Source organism: Astatotilapia calliptera, chromosome 15 (assembly GCF_964374335.1).
Source record: "Astatotilapia calliptera chromosome 15, fAstCal68.1, whole genome shotgun sequence".
Classification (NCBI taxonomy): Eukaryota; Metazoa; Chordata; class Actinopteri; order Cichliformes; family Cichlidae; genus Astatotilapia; species Astatotilapia calliptera.
The window spans coordinates 20573890-20595725 of record NC_137436.1 but is presented as its reverse complement, the minus strand read 5'-3'; the positions used below and the strand labels follow the sequence as shown (position 1 = coordinate 20595725).

Here is a 21836-nt window from a genome sequence, read left to right as displayed (position 1 = left end):
GCGCTTATCGTCATGACAACCTGCCTTTTAATTAACGGGCTGACAAACAGCCTGGATGTCATGTCTCTCTTTGGGGAACGACTGATAGAAAGAAAATAGTGCTCTCCTCATCATGTGTGACTGACAGAAGGACTGTAGCAAAAAATAGTTGCAGACCTCTAATTGTTTTTATACAGAGATACTCATATTTTCATATTAAAGGGGGGCAGGGATAGCTCAGTAGGTAAAGTGGTCGCCCCATGATCGGAAGGTCGGTGGCTCGAATCCACTTAACGGCTACCCTGAGGTACCCCTGAGCAAGGTACCGTCCCTACACACTGCTCCCCGGGCGCCTGCTTAGTGGGCTGCCCACTGCTTCACTGAGTGAATGGGTCAAATGCAGAGAAAAACAAGTAATTTCCCCATGGGGATCAATAAAGTATCCATTATTATTATTATTATTATTATTAAAGACCCCAAAATGTTATGTGCTTATTGGTTGGAATTTATTTTAATTGCTTTAAAGTTCTAATTTTGGCATTGTGCACATTTTATTTTATATATATATAAATAAAACTGTGTTCTTAGCACATTTTTTTTCTTGGACTCTGCTTGAGTAGCTTTGCATGACTGAGAGTCCAAAATAATCCCTACTTATTTTAACCCTCTAATCGCTCGGTTCATCCATCATCTGAAATGCAGCATTTTAGCTCCTCACCTTAAACAAAGGTTTGAACAGCAGGTTCAACCCACAGGTGAGACACCTGTGATTTTTATATGACCTTATTAATAAAGTCAAATTAAAGCAATTTTTTAAAGCAAACCAGTAATGACTGTTACTTGGAAATTAGATGAGTGAAAAAAAGTCGGTTTTTAGATTCTTAAAATCAGTTTATATCTCTGCAAATGGAAAAAATGTTAAAATAGAAGTATGAGGGGGTTTTTTTTATATATGGAGGAGGTTTTGGTGGAGCACAAAGAGGGTTTCAGCCAGAGGAAAGGAAACATCACCAGCACTGCCATGTAACTAGCCTGTAACCCCAACCTCTTTGGGTTTGTCTTTTCCAATGCAGTTTAGTTTCAAGGATGAAGCCCTGGATGCAAAAAAATCAAACAGTTTCTGTCTGACAAGTTTGCTCTGTCATGTAAGACTAAAGCATTTCAGCTCAGTGTGTGCGAGTGGAACAGAGAGGGGTAGACCATGGCACCCCTTAAAGCATCAGGCCATCAAAACAGACCTGCTGCCTGAAAGTGGACTGCTGGGAGACAAAGAGCAAGTGTGTGTGCTGTCTGTTTGTTTTACCTCTTGAGGTTAAGCAGAGCCCAGGGGATGCCGGTGGGCGTTTTGAATGCAGGCAGCAGCTTCTCGCCCAACTCCACTGCCTTTCTGCGAAACACCTGAGAAAGAAACAGAACAAAAACAAGCAACTCATTACAAGATGGTTCGAGCAGCTGATGTATGCCTCTACATTTCCTTGAATTTTCAGCAGAAAATATAATTCAACATTTGCGAATCTCCATCTCTGCTCAAAATCCAAGGCTTACACCTGTAGCTTAGTGCTTCCCCCATCCTTCCACTCTTTATCCCTTTATTCCAGGCTTTTCCTCTTTCCTGTCTGCTTCCTTTTATCCCAGTAATGTTTTTGCCAGTATCTTTCCTTGCCTGCTTTACTGTTGCTTGGAGCTATACTGATGTTTTCCATGTGTAATGTGAGGAAACTTTAGCCCATTTAGTTGTTTAAAACGTCGCTGACTCAACATAGATATCTTAAAAACAGTTTCTCACTACAAAAAAACTGATTTATGGCTCTCCAGCTTACGTCTAATTCACCATTTTGCCATTATATAGCCAGCAATGTTTCGTTTCCCCTCTATTTAATGTGTTCCTGCTGCTTTCACCAAACTGATTGCCCAAAGAAAGTAAGATTTGCAACTCTATCACAATCTGTGAGGCTAAAAGGAGAAAACCGCTTAACTTTAGCTTAAACGTGAAAGCAAAACACATCTTAAAAAAACAAAACAAAAAAACAACCAAAAAACCAGCAGTGAGTCAGCCTTCCATCCAGAGAAAGCCAGACTCGCGGATCTTTGATCTCCTCTCATCCCTTTGGTATCTTTCAGGGTGAGACATCACAGCCTGTGCTGGTAAACACAAGCCTGTGGTGTGTATTTAAGTGTACTAACATCAATTTACACAGTTACGGACTGCTAGAGTTGAATTTTCAATGCATGTAACCTTCAGATCCATTTGGACCCACCACAGAGGCCCAGTGTGGCTTTAAATAGTGTCATGAATATTCAACCTGAAAACAAGAGCAAATACACCTGGAGCTCAGACCTGCAGGAAACTGGGAAATGATGCCCTATAAAAGTGGATTTGTGCACTTTTAACTCTTTCAATTTCCACAGGAATGAATAATGCTCATTCTTCTTAGATTAATATGGTAATATCTGGTGTTTTTCCTGGATGTCTACCACTCCTTGGTTGTTTGCAGTACTGTGTAACAGCCTAAAAGCGTGACGTAAGACTTGATTTGTTTTTTAACCTGTATAAAACTTGTGCTAATCACGTTCTTGGTTCCACTTTTTTTCCCTTTTTTTTAAGCACAGTTCAGGTGTTTTCTGCTGCAAGCAACACAACAGCAAATTTCCTCCTTGACTGGTGATCTCTTATCAAGTGCATTTAAATTCCCAGTCTAATCTTTTGTGTTAGCAAATCTGACAAGACAGCTTTGTAGCAGTTCTAGCCGAGGGCTTTGGTTGTCTCCAAGGTGTCTGATTTTGTTGGCTGTAAAAGTGAAGTGTACTTCCATATTTGGCTTCTGGTGTGAGTGTACTAAAGCAGTAAAGACGAAATGGGATTTGGCCTAAGACGTAGTGGACAGTTTGACACTGCTGCCAGGGTTTCAGCGGCTTGACTCAAACTGGTGCTGCTGCCCACTGACACGAATGAGAATGGCTTCATGTCTGTTAATGCAGCCCACATGGATTTGGACTTTTTTCTTATAACTTGACTCTAGGTGTAGAATTAAGTGGCACCTGTCCCACAGATTCAAGTCAATCAGATCCTGCCACACCTCTCATGAACAGCACCTCTGAATCCTCTTGTTTTTGTGCTGTTAGGAGAGTTTTTATTGAGACCACAAAATGTTAAAAATCAGAAAGCTTCCAAGGGTTATTGCTAAAAAAAATATATATATCTTTTGAACATTCATGACCAGTGCAAGACAGAAAATGTGAAATCTGGGATAGATCATCGGAATTTCATAGGACTTGACTTGCTTGGTTTCCCCACAGTAACTTGGGATTTGAAGGTTAAGACTTTAGACTTGTTTGTGACTCGCACATGTGAGACTTATTCCCACTTCTGGGAGCTGCCTTAGTTCATAAGGGGAGAAAAAAACAACAACACCAGAGATGTTTCTTGTTGAAATGTGTGACTGAACTGCATAGCGCTATTTCTTTCAACCAGAGGCTGCTATGTAGCTCGCAGTCTTGCAACAAGGTAGAAAATATATGTAAAGTTTTGCCATTCAAAGCCAGTTCAAGCTTATTTGAATTTAATAGCACATGCAGATTTTCATGTTCACAGTATTAAGATGGAGTTGCTGTCTCCATCTTGATGTTTTTGAAACCAGATGTCACCAGCAGTGTACAGTTAGCCACAAATACCTAAAGGAGATTAATTCGCCAGCTTTCCTCCAATATTTTGTGACTGACGCTGTGAAATAATTGGCTGATGATGATGATCACCCCAAATTGGTATTTAATCACCACGAATAAAGGACCGACTAACTATCCAACTACTGCTAATGAGCTCTGTTGTTATTATTCATGCATTATTCTACTATATGTGGAAATGTGTCTTTTTACACACACATTGAGTCAGAGACAGTGCAGTATCACACTGCGTCATGAGCTGGCAGCTCTGTACTCGAGGGATCAGCCACTCAGCGGGGTCTGAGAGACGGGGGCAGGAGGGAGAAAAAGATTTGCGAAGAAGAAAAGCTCAAGAGGCCACTCGTCAAAACAATGTGGCAACTCTATGACTTTCTCCTCAAAATTCAGAGGCAGGAAAGGTTACTGAGAGTTAAAGTAGCGAGAGAGGTAACAGAAATGTGGCCAAAATTAACTGCTGGCATTCTGGGAATAAATGTCAGATATCCTCGTGTGAGACGGAGCAACGTGTCGATGTGTTTGACACCGTCAAGATGAGCCATGTTTCTCCTATTACATTTTTGTCCGCCTGACATGCAGACAGAGACTGATGATAGGCTACACCTGAGTATTTCCAATATATCAGACTTTATGAGGTCTACCAAATATTGACACACATTTCTTTATATTTCATATATTTTTAATTTGACTAAATTGAAGGAACTGAGTCTTTAGCCAGAGCTAAAACAAATGTAACATGTTTTGCTAAGTGAAGATTAAATTAATTATTTTTATTTATACATTACCAGAAAAAACACAAAAGTTAATAGATTTTTTAAATATAAAGTAACAGAGATTCATAAAAAGATGAAAAAAGTGATGAGAAAAGCCAGGAGATATTTCTTACCAGGCTGAACAAACATGTTTACTCTTTATTACACGTGCACACCTAAATCTGAGTTATTACCTAACAGTGCATGCTAAATTCAGTAGACTTTGAGTCTCGAGTTTCGAATGGGCTAGTTTCAAATCACCAGTGTTTTACATTCCTACAGTGGAGGAAATGCAGAGTAGTAGCTCGGTAAAAATACAGAGGACAAAATGCTTGTATGAGATGAGGAAAACTGGCTTTTTAACACTTCAAGAACCTCTTGAGGCGTATCAACTTGAAAATCTACAGTTACCAACCCAATATCATAACAAAATGTATAATAGATGTAACGTGTAATCTGCAAAACATGAAATGGACACGCATGCAGAGGTTGCATTACCAGCAGGGGGAGATAAAATACTTAAAGCCACAAAGTTGGCAATGAGCAAAAAACATACAGAGTACATTCGTTCCAGGTTACTTAATGGATAGAAACCATTAAGCTAGGCGGCGAATGTGTATTTAAGTGTAAATGTGTTAATATCTGTTTAAACACTTTCCTGAAATTATTTCATGCTGGCTTAAAATGAAATATCTAAAATATCTCCCTCTACTGGAAGAAAAAAATATGGATAATTTTAATTCCTTTTTTGCTCCTGTGACTTCTTCTCACGGATCGGAAAATCAGTTAAGAAAGTGGATGGATGGAGTTTGGATGGTGGAGGACTTAAAAAGGATTTCAAGAACATGCACCTTGCCGAGAGGGATATTAACAAGAATTTGAGAAACAGCAAAGCAGCCAGATCTGAAAGTCGATGTTTTCTGTTAAAAAATTCCCTTAAAGATTACGGATTCTTGTGCAGGATTCACGGCATGAGCAAAAAATAATTTAACAGATGAAAACATTGATATATCCGCTCATACGGGTTCCTTCTGTATTCCAAGGAGACTTTCACAATGCAGTACTTTCAAGCCAAGATGTTTGATGGCACTGTGGACACCGAAATGCGTGTGTGTTTAGCTGCGCAGTGGGAGCAGAGCCGTGTCGTAACAAGGCATCAGATCACAGTGATTAATGCCTTTAATAATGCTAGAAGCACACTGAGGGGAAGAATAAAAACACTCCCAGGGATGCGCCCATGAATGAATTAAACACACTCCGCGTCCAAGGCCATCAAGCAAGCTGCCAACAAGCTTTAATGAGTACTACAGAAAGCGAAAAGCACACGCAAAACCTGTGGCTGATGTCAGTAGTAAAAGCTGATGTTGATAATCACATTTCACACCTCGATGCTTCTGACAGCAAAGGCTTCAGGAAAACACACCAGTGTGTTTGTTTGCATATGTTAACCCTAGCAAATGGATGAAACACATATCAGCATCCAATAACTCATGATGCATCTGCTTTAGAGACGTGAAAATAGATCAATCTGCACACCAAACAGCTCAAGTACCAGGAGTTTTCTGTGTGCCCTTTACGGCGAGACAACCTGGTCATCTGAACAAGCACATAGCTGTGTTAAATACAGAATATTATGCTGTATAACTATATCAAACAGTTAAAAAAAGAGTATTCATCTTTTCATATTTAATAAACAGTCAGTCATTACGATAGGTTTTCAAGTATTATTTTCGCATTTGAAAATGGCTCCTGTCATGGCCACTCGAGGCCTGCTCGAAAAGCGAGTCAATCTCCATTAAACACAATGTTAAAAGGTCCAATTTTTTAATAACTCATCTGTTTAATTTGTATTAAGGTTTAAAGTGTGCATTAAGGGAGTTGCTACTTCAACTGAAAAGCAGCTTATACCTGCTAGCTGTCTGCTAGGCTTCATCTCTGAATGGGGTTTAAAGAGGTCAACGCTCCATCAACACTTGCAATATAAAGTGTAATATATTTGACCACATGATTCAGCCTGTGGCCTTCATCAGGGTCATCAACAACCGATCCCAAAACACGCTGGTCAAGTAATAAAGCTGCTCTTTATACTGTTGCTGGAGCTTTAGAGCCTCTTTAGAGCCTTGTTCTTCTCCATGAACCTTGGAAGCAGGTGAAGCTGTGTCAGAAACCTCTATTCTGAATGTGACACACTCCCATGGTTTTCATGCAATAAAACCATTAACAAAGGAGGTAGAAAGAAGGAAAATTTACTCTACTTTCCTCCCATTAGATGTGTTTGGCTTTGGTCTTTAGTCTACAAATGAGTTAAGGGTTCAAGGGTTCAAGGTTCAAGGGTTCAAGGTTCAAGGTTCTTTATTTGTCACATGCATAGTTATACAAGTATAACACACAGTGAAATGTTATTCAAAGATCTCGTCAGAGTGAATACAAGGGAGTAGAAATGATGGTTAAACATTGATTTCTTGAGCTCAGTGTGAAAAGCTAGTGGTTGAAATCGTGACATTGTCCTATACTTAAACGCATGCTGAGACATTCACTGAACATCAGCCACTGAATCAGGTTTAACTAAATGAGGCAGGGAATGTGAGAGCATCAGGCCCGTCAATACAGCTTTTACACAAAGAAGACTGATTTATTTCCACAGGGTCAAGACTGGCTATCACCACTGTCAACAAATGAGGCGGCCACCTGTCAATGAGGTGTAAAACACAGGCATTAACACTGATATGCGTGTTTTGCTCTCTGGAACGATCGAGATTTAGATCTCAGGAACACTAAAGAAACAAAAACGAGAAAGATGACGTCAGTGAGTCCTGCAGTGAAATACGAAACATTATTAAAAATAGCCTGTTAAAATTACAGACAACAGCCTCAATTAATTTGGAGTTTACCAACCGAACTGCTAAGCAACATAAATAAAAAGGACTCAAGTACAGGAACAATAAATGAGAACTACTAATTAGGCTGGCTGCAAGCAAATGTTCAGCATATCCAAATTATTTAAACCAATTAAAGTGAAAGATGGCAAAGTACTTATTGTAAATTCACGCGTTTAAAAGTCTTTCCAAGATTACCTAAAGCTATCAACCATAAGTGAAGAATCAATGGCTGTGACAGCATGTCCAGAACATCACTGTGTTGTGTTGAAGATTGTTGAAGAGGATTACTTACATTTAAACAGTTAAGCAATTGGAACATCAAAGAAATATAAAATATAAAAATATATATAAAATATATATATTAGTTTTTGATTTGCTCTCAAGTTATTTCACATTAATTTCTCTATGGTAACAAACTTTATCCTTGGAAAACTTAATGTTTATAGTATTTCTGGCATTTCGTTAGGCCAAATAATTAATAATTTAATGGAGAAAAAATAGCTTTTTTTTTTATCAATAATTAAATAGTTATTTATTTTTTGCAGCTCTGTATGGGATAAAGTTGAGCTCAAGAATGAAGTTTTAAGCTAAGCTCTTAAACCGTATGTTGCTGTAGCGTTTCAAAAATGAGGGAGTGATGAGTAAATTTTGCCTAAGGTTGTTACAAAAGATGGTAGATGATAGAACATGCAGAATTTAAGCAGACATCAGCCATGCTTGTGTAAAAGCTGCATTAACTGTGTGGAGAAGATAATGGCCCTCGTAACAATCTTAAGCTTCACCTGGTTCAGTGATCTCCAAGTAGAGAATAACTAACATAGTGTTAGTGTGTTTTCCTGTTGTGAGTATAGCTGACAGGTGTGCGCACTTATATGAATGAGATAAATTAGATTTATTATGTTTTTGGTCAGAGTTAAGGTCATTTATAAGATTCAGGTTATGTTTAGAGTGAGGAGACGACAGTGGAAGGTGGAACCAAGGACCTTAAATTTTAAGTATGGGTGTTCAGTCAATCAAACCTCCGCCTCTTCTCTAACCACATATGTTTGCAGTGTGTGTGTTTTGCGTGTACGATTATGTGTTGCAGTCCGCGGGGAGTCGCTTGGACAGCTCCCTAACTAAGATGAATCACCCAGCCAAGCCTCTGGGTGACCAGCAGGCATTCTGGGACACGTGGCCCAGATAACAGCGGCGTCTGTGGGGACGGCGCGAGCCGACACCTCCCTCCCTCCCAGATCCTGACACGCTACCCTCTTCTCCTCCCCTCTGTCCTTCTTCACCACCTCCGTCTTTCTTCCTCATTTCACTGACAGTGCTCATCATTGCTAAACACCTGATGAAAATTGATTTATTCCTTTGTCTCCCCCCTTTTCCCCCCTTTCCCATCTTCAATTCAAATTTCTACTCATGCATATATAACACTCACATTTTATCTCATTCTTTTTCTTTCATTTCCTGCCCTGTATCTGCTCTGTTATCTTGGCAATAAACAAAACTGAAAAGCATCCTCACCCAGATGTATTTACAGACACATGACTAGTTCATGATTAATTTAAAGACTGTTTTTTGTTTTTATTCAGCCATCTGTCACTGATTATTAAGTAGCTTAAAACACAGGTTCCCAAAGCTGTGGATTTGGGGTTTGGTGTGGTTCTTTTCTGTTGTTGTTTCTTCCTGCCTTACTGTCTGTCTTTGTCTGTAAAAACAAACTCAATGCAGCAGGCCAACACAGTTTGACTGATTGGCGAGATCAATTTCCAGCACTGCATCGCACCCCGTGTCATGAATACGAGTTAATAGCATCAGAATGGAGCTATGAGAAACTACCTATACAAACTTCTTTTTACACCGTCCAGTCCGACTTTAAACAAATGGTTTAAATGGTGATGATGTGGGATATCCATAGAACTCGGTTGACATGTGGCGTTAACGTGTGATCTGTACCTGGCAAAACATGGGTTTTTATTGTTATTAAACACATGGTTTTACATCACTACAAGCAGACTTCAACTGCCCAACCCACCACTGTGCCGGGACTTTTAGCTTTCTGTGAGGCCGCTGGTTTTAAACAGTCCACCCTCACCTCCCTGTATATCTCTTCAATTTTGCCTCCGAAATATAAAGATTTTCTCTTTCCTAACTGACAATTAAACACCCAATTTTTAATTCTTCCTGTACCACACAGCATTCCCTACCCTGTACGTGGGGCTGCACATCTAGCGCAGAGTTAAAAGGACACAGAAGTGTGATGTTTGTTCACTTCATGAATTAATTAATCCATTCAGCGATGAGTGCAGACTGAATATGGAAAACATAAGCGAGGGTACGACTGAGTGTCAGCTGAAGGAGGCCCGTTTGGAGACTGCTGCCCTGACAGCTGTATTGGAGAGGCTTGCACACAAACCACTCTGAGGAGGTGACAGCTTTCGGTAGTTAAGAAGCCCGCTGTTGTGTGAATGGTTGCTCTTGTCCTCCTCGCTCTCTCTCTCTCTCTCTCTCTGTCTGTGTCCGTCTCACTCGCTCGCTCACTCTGGGTTTAATAACTTGCTTTGGGGAAGGAAAAAGTAGGATGAATGAGGGAAGAAAAACAAACACGGATTTGAGATGGGAGATGGAATTGTAATCATTTAAGGAAAGCAAATGGGAAGGAGCGAAACTAAGAACAGAAAAAAAATGCCAGTATTGATTTACATGTTGTCTGATATACAAATAAAAGTAAAACCGTACAAAGTTCTGCAAAAAGCCCAGACTATAACTTACTGAGTCATCTGTGTGGGTCAGAGCAGAGTCTGAACTCATAACCTTGAATTACAACAGGAGGAAGCAACGCTGGCAATGCAAATACCTGCAAGGTATAAAAACATTTCCGGGCAGGATGCCTCAGGGTGGAATATTAACCAGCGTAATTGATGGTTTTTAAAGGGGAACTCTCCTCCAAGTCTATCTAAATGATATGGAAATACTGAGAAAAAGGAACTTCAGCATTACAGTTCACTGGTATATGCTGGCACCTTCCTGACCCCATGAATGCATTTGCTCTTACAGCATGTTTTCTTTCCCCCTCCAGGGTCACTTTGGTGTTAAAAGGTGGATCTGTCCAGACTACACCTTGGAAAAAAAAAAATCCTTTTACTGTCCAAAATAATTAAACTCTGACTCACCCTCAACTACTAAAGAGCCCTGCAGGTGAAACAGTTTGAATGCTAATGAGACTGGATGAAGAAAATGGAGAGAGAGCAACTCCAGAGTTATTGTGCTGTTTCGGCAGGGGCCACCTGTCAGCCATGATAACACACAAAAGGGTATACAAACCTCTCGTTTAGAGGGTCGGCTGTTAGCGTAAAAGGTGACGGCGAATGAAACATGTTGACAGAGAGATTGTTGATATGAGCTATAATGTATGCAAGTTGTCCTTTGTGGTCTGTGTCCCAAATGTCACCCAGTGACAGTGAACATTTCACTGTTATTGTGAGAATAAATAGTGTAATATAAAGGAACAACAACCAATAATGCAATAATCTACAAGTATTTAAAGCCTGCATTTAACTGGAAAAAGTGAAAAGATGAGAGAGTCAAGCGCTGCAAAGGTCTGAAAGGTCTTTTTGGAGCCCTTACACATTGCTTATGTAGGGTAAGGGCAAAAAAAAAGGGTCAAATTTCTCATAATTAATGAGGTTGTAACACTGACGTACGTATGTATGTATTTAGAAGAAAGAAGACTGCAGGAGAAAACTGTTCAGTCATTTAAGGAAAACATTTCTCAACCAAACATTGCAAGAATTTTGGGACATTATTTATGAGACATAATATAATTAAAAATTTACAGGATCAAGAGAAAGGGACCAGGCTAAAAGAGAACCCGTGCTCCATTGGGACCGGATACTGATGGCCCCTGCATTGTTTGCTTTAGCATGAAAATTAAAACAAAGTTGTGTTAGATTTGTCGCAGTCTTCTAATGAATATCATGTGTCACAACTCAAAAGAAAAAAAAAAGAATAGAAGTTAAAAAAGGAAACAAAGCAGTCGCTGAGGGGTTTGTCCTCAAGGTTTTCGAGGAACCTTTGTGCTCCTGCTGTGATATATAATGGAAATGGCAGTGAAGACAGAGTAAAACTGTCTCCAAGTTTAAACTTGTGTCTAGGCCAAGTTAAAAAGAGAAAACGAGAAATGCATGGCAAGCCTAAACAACATCAAAGCAGGCCGCGCCAGCAGTTGTGGCGTCACTTTTGGCACCCGCCACCGTTCCTGATGGTGACAACAGTAAGCATGCACTGATTGCAAGGCAGTAAATTGCACTTAAAAAGACACGATGAGTTACGGAAATCACAGCACGGGAACACTTCTAAGAACCACTGCCAGAAGCTCACCGCTGCATTTACAACAATTTAAAACTACCATCTTCTTTGGGCCCAAGCTCATTTAAAATGGATCAATCAAAAATCTAAAATTTGGACACTTTATTAGACATAAGAAATATGAAGACTTTTAACCATAGACTGACCTAAATATGTACATTAAATACAAATCAGTAGTAGACACAAAACAGAACTTTTGGCCTCTGAAACTTGAGATCTTGTTGTTTTCAAACCACTCCTTTCAGATTGTCATCTACTGTGTGCAGTTTTGAATCCAGCAGAATAATGTACAGATGTTTTATTGACCGTACTCTGTACTAATGACTGGCTAAATTCACCAAGTGCGCTGACAGAGTCGAATGCAGCTCTGAGTTATAAAAAACAAAAGCAAAACAGATGCCGCTCACTGTTGGCTAATCTATTGGCCCTAATTCAATACAACTTGGGCCAGACGTCAAGCCTGGAGGTACTGTATAGCAGCTGAGAGCAGACTGGTCTTCACTTAGTAATTAGCCTTCCGTGCTGGAGCTCCTTTAAAGGCTTCTTCTTTCATCTCGCTATGTTCAGTATAATTAAAGCCACTACATGCTTCTTGAGTTTATTCTAAAAGCGTACTATGACAGAACATATAATGAATGTGGCCTTTTTGTGTTTCTCATGCGTCCGTTTTCCACGGTGTATGAATGCGGTACATATAAGCACGCACAAAGTTAGCACAATGCTCCACTCATTCTATCCACCCTGAAAGAAGGGCCTCCACTGTCATGTTCTCCACCACTGCTTTTAATTTTCACTACATTAAACAAATCGGGATCATAATGTCACGTCTCCTGTTGGCAGCCGTAACAGCGATGCCATTCATGAGAACTTTTAAAGGGCGCGCAGTTTTTGTTTATGCAAACCTATTTTTTTTCTTCTGCTGTTATTTCAAACATTACTCATCTATTAGTGAATCTAGTGTAATTCATAGAAGAAAAAGAAAAGTTTCAAATACACTCTGTTAACAGGTATTAAGGCAATAAAAAAAAAAAAGAAAAAACAAGGAAATGCTGAGCTCATGTCAGTCAAACAAAGATGACAGAAAATTTCTGGATCACCTCTGGCTTCACAGCTGGAAACCTTTCTCGAGTCTGACACTTGATAGGAGAAGCAGAATCTCTTTCTAAGACGGGTAAAACCTTTGGCTTTATCTTCCATCTCAAAAGTAGCAATCCTCGCCTTGTGTATTAAAAAATAAAACACACACGCACATACACACATGTGCGTGCACAGGTGCAAAGAGGATCGACTGACGTTATTATTTCCTCTGCTCTCTCGTGGCACAGTCGGTGCTGACTCGGCACACTTTTGACAGTCAGCTCTTTTGACGGCGCTGGTATGGAAATGAAGACGATCGGGAGAAAGCGAATTTACATAGAAAATTGCCGTCTCTGTAGGAAAGTTACAGGGGAGGAGTGCACAACTGGATGGGCTGGAGGGATAAAAACTGCAATGTGAGCATCAAGCAGTAATTTTAGGTTAATGCTCTGCTGCAATGAGCGTTTACTTTTGTCATGCAAAAAGCCTTTTGTATCGATTTCCTGTATCACTATAGTACTTTTTTTAAGGATCGATGTCTAAAACTAATCAATTCATTTTGAAATGTAAGAAAAAAGTCAGAGGACACTGCGTGTTTTTTGTCAGCAGAAGAGTTTTATATCACTCAGGGAGAGTAATGAAGTGTCTAGTCTGGTGGGAGGATGGGAATCAGTTCAGACGGGAGATCTCATATCCAGCTCGCTTCTGGATCCAGCTGAGACACACTGCGGTTCACACATGATATTCTGATTTTAAATGCACAAGTGGCTACTTGTGATTGGATTTTTGCTTCCCTGCTCACATTTGATTTTACCTGTCGAAGGGGGGAAAAAAAACAACAACATTCAACTGCTGACAAACAGAAAACAGTTCTGAGCTCAGCAGCAGGGGAAGAGGGCTGTGTTGGAAATATGCATATTAAAACATGGCGGCTTCATCCTGGTGTGGTTTGCATGACCTGTGAAAGATGTTTTTGTAGTCTACGATAGTAACATTGACCAGGATTTTCATAAATAGAATTTTTAATTATCAAAGTTGTAGTCACCCACCCTCTCGAGGGCCTAGTTTGAGTCAGGAAAAATGCTGATTATCATCTTAAACAGAATTTTTTAAATAACCCAACACTCCCAGCTTCACGAAACATCTCCCATCTAATCTTTTTGCCCGTAACCTGTGATTAAGGTCCATTCACCAGCCTCAGCAGCCACTTTCCGAATAACCAGGAAGCATACGAACTCAAACGAGTTAATTCAAACAATGCTCAATAATTCAAATGGAAATATTCTCAAACATAAAACAAAAAGTAGAGATGAAAAAGAGACAGAGTCAGAGTGAATAAGCGTTCAATGTAGTGAGGTATCATTTAAATGTCGATGTGGAAAGTCTGTATTGTCAGAGAACAGGACTGAGCTAAAAGACTGGAAGGCTTGCATGTGATTAGAGCTGGGCGATAGAACGATAACGATATGTATCGCGATATAACTTTTACTCGATAGAGAAATTAAGCTATCGCGATAGACCTCGCCGCTCTTGTCCTCTTAAAAAAAAAAAAAAAAAAAAAAAAAAAAAAGGTCAGCCAATCCAAATTAAGTAGCCCAGAGCCAAACCAATCACAGCCGCAGCGTCACGTCGCGTGACTTGTTACGTACAGCACAAGTGCCAAGCTGCACGTGTGTTTGTTTGGGAAGCAGCCAGCGCATAATGGAGGAAATGAGTGTGCCGACTAGAAAAATCAACCGAGCGTGACCGAAGAGAAAACAGATGATGGTTCCAATGCCGGAGAGATTGTCGAACGGAAGAGCCATAGAAGTTCCGTAGTGTGAAGGTATTTCGGCTATTTCAAGTCTGACAAAAAACAGAGTAGCGTGCACTGTAAATTGTGCCGAAAGCAAGTCTGGAAATACAATAAACTGGTGCATGCGTCACACTGTGCGCCACGTTATTGTTTCGGTGAAATGAATTTCTACAATACTGTTAATTCTACTCTCTGCAGTGTTTAAATGCTTACATATACACACAGTTACTGTCCCTCCACACATACGACTCGGTTCTGCTTCTATGCCCCAGCTTTGTTTACTTTTTCCCACCGAGGCTTCTAGACTTCTGATTGGCCAACATTTCTGCACGGTTAGGAATCTAGCGCCACCTGCTGCTTTGGCATGTTCATAGCAGCGTTTTCCTTCATTTCTCCCTTTATGTGTGAACGGTAGGGCTGAACGATATATCGCATTTGCGATAATATCGCGACATGATCAAGTGCAATTTTCTAACCGCAAAGGCTGCGATTATACTCTGGACATGTCCAAATTCATGGGCTGCATCCTCCTGAGGCCGCATTTGTAGACCGATTACGTCACAGCGACGCGCCGAAGGCTGTCCAAATTACTACCATATCCCAGAATTCATAGCGCGGCCCAGCCAAACTCCAGTTTCCAACAATGGCGGCCACTACTAAGTTTTAAAATTACTCATACTAATCTTTCTGGGTCACAAAATAAACTTTTAAAATATTTTCAGGCGAGAAAGTAGTTGTGTAAACATCAAATATCTGCTCGGTTTATCAAGATATCCCATATTTGCAAAAGTGCTTCGACGTTTTCAGAGGCGTCTGCTACCCACCAGCTCGACAGCTAGCCGGGAGCTCGAGGGTTACTGATGCGGCCGAGAACGGCACAACTCCCGGCACATCATTTTCAGATCACCGCGGAGTTTCGCTGCTCGGGTTAAACGTAATATATAAGTCACTTAGACAACCTAAAAATGTTATTGTTGGGCTTTTTTCAGTGTTTTGTTTGTTCGTGATTAAATCGGTTTGGCTGAGATTAAAGTTATTAGATTAGATAAAATAAAACTTTATTAATCCCCCGGGTGGGTTCCTCCTTGGTTTTCACACAGCTGACTAAACGTCAAACAGAAAACTTATTAAACAGAAGTATGAGACAGTCGAGAATTTACACCAGTGTCTGGTTATATTTTAAATAGCAAGAAGCAGACGGCCGAGTTTATTAAACTCCACCGAGACAGCGGTGACGCTAATCAGAACTAGCCTTCTGATTAGCTAATCAGAAGGCTAGACCGTCCAATTTCACGCCTGTTTGTGTGTGTGTTTATACAATTGCTATTATGTTTGCACTTTATGTGTAATGTTACTGACTGCAGAGATCATTAAGATGTGTGTATTTTTTATTTATTAGTTTTATTTATTTAATATTATTTTTTAATTGAATGACTGTCTAGTAGTTCACAGATGTCGAAAAACTGAGTGTGGCAAAGCCACTGATTTTGTTTATGTATATTTCTGCAATCTGCACATTGTACTGACTTTCATTTTAATGTTTACACCAGGGTTCCTTGTCAGCACTTTATGCTCAGATGTTTGTAAGCTAAAAATAAACTATTGTGTATGTTCAAATATACTGTTGTGATTGAAGAAGTTAAATAAAAATGTCAGTCATCAATTCATGCATCACCTCATGTTATCATAACAGAGGTCTGTCTTCCAGGAAAGAACAGTTTAAAATTAATGTAATATAGTATTGGCCATACTATATGATGTATTGCTTGTCTTTGTTTAATAATACAGAAGACAAAGACCTTAAAAAATAATCGCATATCGCATCGCAATCGCAATATTGGGGCAAAAAAATCGCAATTAGATTATTTTCCATAATCGTTCAGCCCTAGTGAACGGGATTATTTTTTAAAACGAAAACGGAAAATCTCAGTTTTCAAAAATACCCGTGTACGTGTGGACGTAGCCTCAGTCTCTGAATGGAAGCGCTAAGTCTTCATTCGGCTTTTGTCAGACTAAAGTAACTGTTAAAACTGTTTGAAAAGCTCAGCTATACAACAAGGAGAGATTGAGAATTTCCTTTTAGTTCTCAGTTTATTTGATATTGACAAAAGTTAGTCAGTTTTGTCTGTTCTTCTGTAATACAAACTAAGATTTATTTTTAGAATTAATATTTTGTTTCTAAGTGGAATTGACAATTTAGTCTGTTTCGTTTGTTCTATTTTGAAACTTAAACGCTTTAGCGGCTGCCTTTTGTGTAGTTTGCAATATTTGCCTTTATTTATCTGAAAAAGTCTCATGTTCCTTAAGTACATCTACCCTGTTGAACTTATTATGAGAAATAAATATTTAAATCAAAACAAGCTGCTGATTATTTCACATTTTACTTGTGAGCAACGGCACATTTAAATCTTACAAATATAGTTATTTGGCTTATATCGTGATAGATATCGTTATCGACTGAAATGAAAAAAACATATCGTGATATGAAAAAATCTCATATCGCTCAGCTCTACATGTGATAGAAAATGTCAAATATTCATACGCACACTTCCCCAAGGCCAAAAATCATAAACAGGCTGACTCACCCCAGGAAAAGCAAAGCTAACTCATTTCACAGCTCAAACACCTGAAATTGGTCTTCCACATTCTGTTGTGTGATATTTGTCACACATATTTATTTAAGATCATTTCTGGGGGTGATATTTGGCTAAATAGGGAATAAAATGCAGGGGCAGAGCAGGAGCAACGTCATGCACAAAAGGCCTGACCACTGATGGGATTTACACCGACATGGTAACCCAACCTCGTGGGCATCTGGGTGCCTCTAATATGAGAAAAGGGAGCTTGTAAAGTGCTGCGAACCACAAGAGAACCGATGACCTGGTTTGTTCAGTGTGGTGACAAATAAGCTACAGACCTGATTTTCAAAAGGTATAATAAATCGAAAGTATTAAAATGGATCACACGCGGGACTAAATGTCACAGAGTCTCTGGCAAATGTCAATCAATGCAAACGTCTGTGGCGAGACCTTCTTGTTAAAGGTCTGCGATAAGAAAAATTAGGCTTTCAAGCAAAAAGACCTGCCCTAGTGGATGGTTTGATTGATTAAAAAAACAGAAAAGATATTTCCATATTTTGAAACAACACCCCCAAAAAAGTTTAAAAAGTTTAATTCTCTTGTGAAACCACTCAGTTCTTGGTGTCTTTTTGCCTACCAAAAAAACACCCTAAACCAAAACAAAACATAGCAAGCTTATAGGGGTTTCTTGCAAGTGACAGACTGAAAGTCTACAGAGAACAGTTTGTGTTTAGACGACTGGTAAATTTAGACACAGACAACAAACATCAAAATCAATGCCTTACTCCAGGCTTTTTGTAAAGACACAACAGCTCCGAGGAATTTACTTTAAATCCGGCCAACAGGATTCTGTCTCCGCCTTTGATAACTGTCATTTTGACACAACCACAAAACTTCGTTTTTTTTTTAACTTTGATACACCAACATCTTAGTCAAATGTAACAGCAACAGCCTAAACATAACATCTTCAATGAAGACCATCAGTGGAAATAATGTTTAATGGAGTGCAGCTAAATGAACTAAGGGAGTGCACAGTGAGTGGGAAACAAGGTACGAAACAAGGTGCGTCCTTGTCAGTTTTGTTGGCTAACACAAAAAAAGGGAGGGCGCACACTGTGGTTAAATGCATTAACAATGAGGTAAAAAAAAAAAAACAACCAACAAAAAAAACCAGAACACATTTTTTAAAAAGGTGCTAACTTGAAAAACAAAGCATTTAATGAGGCTAATGGATAATGACAATAAAACCAGAGGCATGTTGTGATCTGGACATTCAGTATGCAGTGAGCACCAAAAGTCAAATATCCAAATGTTAGTTTTAGATTATTATATGACTCTAACTTGAGCTATAGCTCTTTGACAGTGTGCAACTTTTGTCGTGTTGGAAAGAGGATTAATCCAGTAAGTTATGAGTGATGTAATGTCAGCAGGAACCCACAGACAGCGTGAAAACACCTGAAACGCAAAGCCTTAAACCTGTATTGTTTCTAATAGCCAGCAGGGGGGACAACTTCTCTGCTGGCAAAAATCTTCTGATCGTCCATTCACCAGGGATGGACTTCCCACTGGATGAATAAGCAGCCAAAAACATTATTATCTGTCATTTAAAAAATAAATAAATAACGAGCTCAGCGATTCAGAGGACAGTGAAAGACTACAAAGAAAGATCGGAATGTTAAAGACAGGCAGTACAATCACTCTGAATTTGTGAACACTAATCTCAGCTTGTGGTCTTTTTGGATGTTTTGAGTTGTTATTGGCGCACCCCATACAGCGAGTTTACTGCGGCTTTATTAGAGTTTTATTGATAAGAGTGCTGAGAATGAAGGCAAAGCTGCCGTTATACAAAAACAAAACAATTAGTGGAAAGATGTTTAAATTCTCTCTGGAGCTAAGAGGGATGCATGTTTGTTATCCAATACAAACAGTCCTCGGAAACACCACGAATTTAGAAATATTGATTAGGGTGGCTTTAACGTCAAGTCGGCACAGATTGTTAGCATCCAAAGTAAGTGGGAGGCAATTTTTATATTAATAAACGCATCCTTAACAGTGAAACAAGCTGACAGAGGGGCAATCAATCAGGTACGTTTGGTTAAAATAACAAAGAAGCGTTGTTGCTGTTGTGAAAAATAAAAAAAATAGAGAAGCTGTTAGGAGGAGAGGAAGGCAGACAGACAGGCTGAGCAGAGAACAAAGATCTTTTAGGCATTGTGTAGCACAAGTGTTAGACAAAGCTACCTGTCAAAGTGCTGTCTGCAAGAGGAAAAAAAGTCTTCAGATCTCCACAGTGAGACGGCACACACATACCGAGACACATACTTTTTTTCAAAGCCAGGTTAGACACGATAGAAAGACTGGCATGCTGTATTAGCCCTTAAAAGCACCAGTATAACATCAAAAAGGCATCAGAGGGGACTTCAGCTGCTGCACATGCATAGATGTACAGATTTACACATACACACACAGAGGCCTGCTAACAAAGCCTGGGAGATAGCTGATGTAATTGGACTGTAAGTCCCAAAGAGCAGCAAGTTGCCTGGTGAAGAGTTAAGAGCCACGCAGCTGGCACTGGGCATTAATATTGAGCACAGAGCCGCGGGGCAAGGTCCACTTTCGCCCACTGAAATTTGAGCTTTTATTTTTTTTTTCCCGCTGCAAAGATGAGACAATATGGACACAGTCGTGTTTGACTCAAAGCTGACCTCAAGAGCTTTGTGCCTGGAGCAACGTGAACTGTAGATTTCATGAAAGTAGTCCAACTTTCTACATATAGCTTTAAACCATCTTTATTAATTCTGCTCAACAATTTCAACAAGCTATTTCTTGACTGTGTGACAATGGCTTACACTACATACCTAATATACCCAATATCCTTCTTTGAATATATTGAATCTTATCTCTGGTTAGTTTATGTTTTTCTGTTAATTGGTTTCAGCCTCATTTCCAGTAGCAAATTATTATCATGTGCAGTGTTGGGCAAGTTACTTTGAAAAAGTAATTAGTAAAAGTAATTGCATTCAATAAGATGCCACACAAATTATTTGTGCCACTCCAAAAAAATAATTTCTGTCCACTATAAAGGAGAACATCACAGCCTGATACCTGCAGGTCTGACAGCAGCAGGTGTATCACTCCTTTTTCTACCTGGAGACATCAGTCGCCTCAGTCGCCACAACACTACACACTAATTACACAAGTCGACACATTAACTACACACTCCAAACACGCTAAACGTCACAAATCTCTCACATCTCAAAACTTGCTCTCTCTTTTTTCTGCTCTCTCTTTCACCATCACTCCTAAAGTTTCCCCCTCTTCCTAAACAACCAAATGTCCTGTTGCCATATCATTTTTGATTGGTCGACATGGTGCATTTTTCCACCAACACGAAAGGGCAGATTTTTTTGTTTGTTTGGGGTATTTTTGGTCATAAGCAGAGAGTGCATGCTAGCGCTGTCGTTAGACAGTAAACGTGATGAAACTATTGAGGAAAAAACGCTGCGTATATTGTTTATCATGACTCTGGTTTTACGTGGCCTATCAACACAATTTAAAAACTGGTATATGTCACCTTGTTGCTTTGTCATCTTGAAGTGGTCATGTGATTGGCTTACCACGAATACTTTATTCTTCCTTAGTCAAACAGCAGCACTCATGCTATTGTTTTGCCCCTTAGCTCCAGGTGTTGCGCCAAAAAGTGATCGTCGGGCAGAAAGTGATTGCCGTCCGCAGGAGCGCGTGCAGCTGCTTAAAGCTGTAGCGAACAGATTACTTACAGCTACTTCCGTGCAACTGATATAAGGTGCGGTAAGCTGAACACAGCTTCAACCGTCTGTTTGTTGAAAAACAGTAATGCGACCGCATTTTCTTGTTAGTAACGGTAACGGCGTTGTAACGATAGAAATAGTAATTACCGGTAGTTAGATTACTCGTTACTGAAAAAGTAACGCCGTTACTTGTAACGCCGTTATTCCCATCACTGATCATGTGTCAACTGAGCTGAAAGTGAAGCTGACTGGGGAAATACAAAAGCTGTAGTTCCTCTAATGGCCAACTGAGGCCATCTCAAAGCCATGTGGCAATTTTGTGTGTTACTTACATTACTTACGTATGTATGTGACTCATTTTTAAACCAAACTTGCTCATATTAGCTGATAAGTCTGCTGTCCTTTATAGATATGATCATGTCTGGTTACAGAAAACTAAAATTGGAAGAGCCAATGAACCAAAGTAGAGGCTTTAAAAATAGGCGATCAGAAACAGCTGGCTGAAAGCCCTATGGTGACGTCCATCTTTTATATAGTTTTTAAACAACAATGAAACTCTTTGACACAGAGGAATAAGACGGCAGACAATCAATATTTTATTAGCCAGGTTTATTAGCTGGTTTCGGCTAAGAAAAACACAGAATATCACCATGCTCGTCCTTTACATGTATCTTGGGCTTGACCCAGAGATGCATCTTGACGGATGAGCCCGCAGGCCCGCGGCCTCGCCAGAGGGAACTCTTGGTCTTTTCACGCTGCTGAGCAGAGCAAAGGCCGGCTGCATTCTAATGCCACATTTAGGTACAGCATGCTCACTAGAGCTGTAATTAAATAAAAATGAGTACACTAAGCCGAAATGCTTGGTATTTCACAGTGTGTGCTGGGGAAAAGTGAAACTGCTTGGGTCAATAGCTTTTTAATCAGAGCATTTGCTGGAACTGTTTCGAAATGAGTGCAAAAGCCTTGAGGCT

General features: G+C 39.7%; 1 protein-coding gene across 1 annotated transcript in view; it reads right to left on the bottom strand.

Moving 5' to 3' along the window:
- man1a1 (mannosidase, alpha, class 1A, member 1) overlaps nt 1-21836 on the bottom strand; it is a 168940-nt gene that overhangs the window by 38897 nt on the left and 108207 nt on the right. Inside the window, exon 5 of the mRNA XM_026142320.2 lies at nt 1283-1377. Within this exon, the coding sequence (XP_025998105.2) occupies nt 1283-1377 (95 nt within the window). The remainder of the gene's footprint in view (nt 1-1282; nt 1378-21836) is intronic.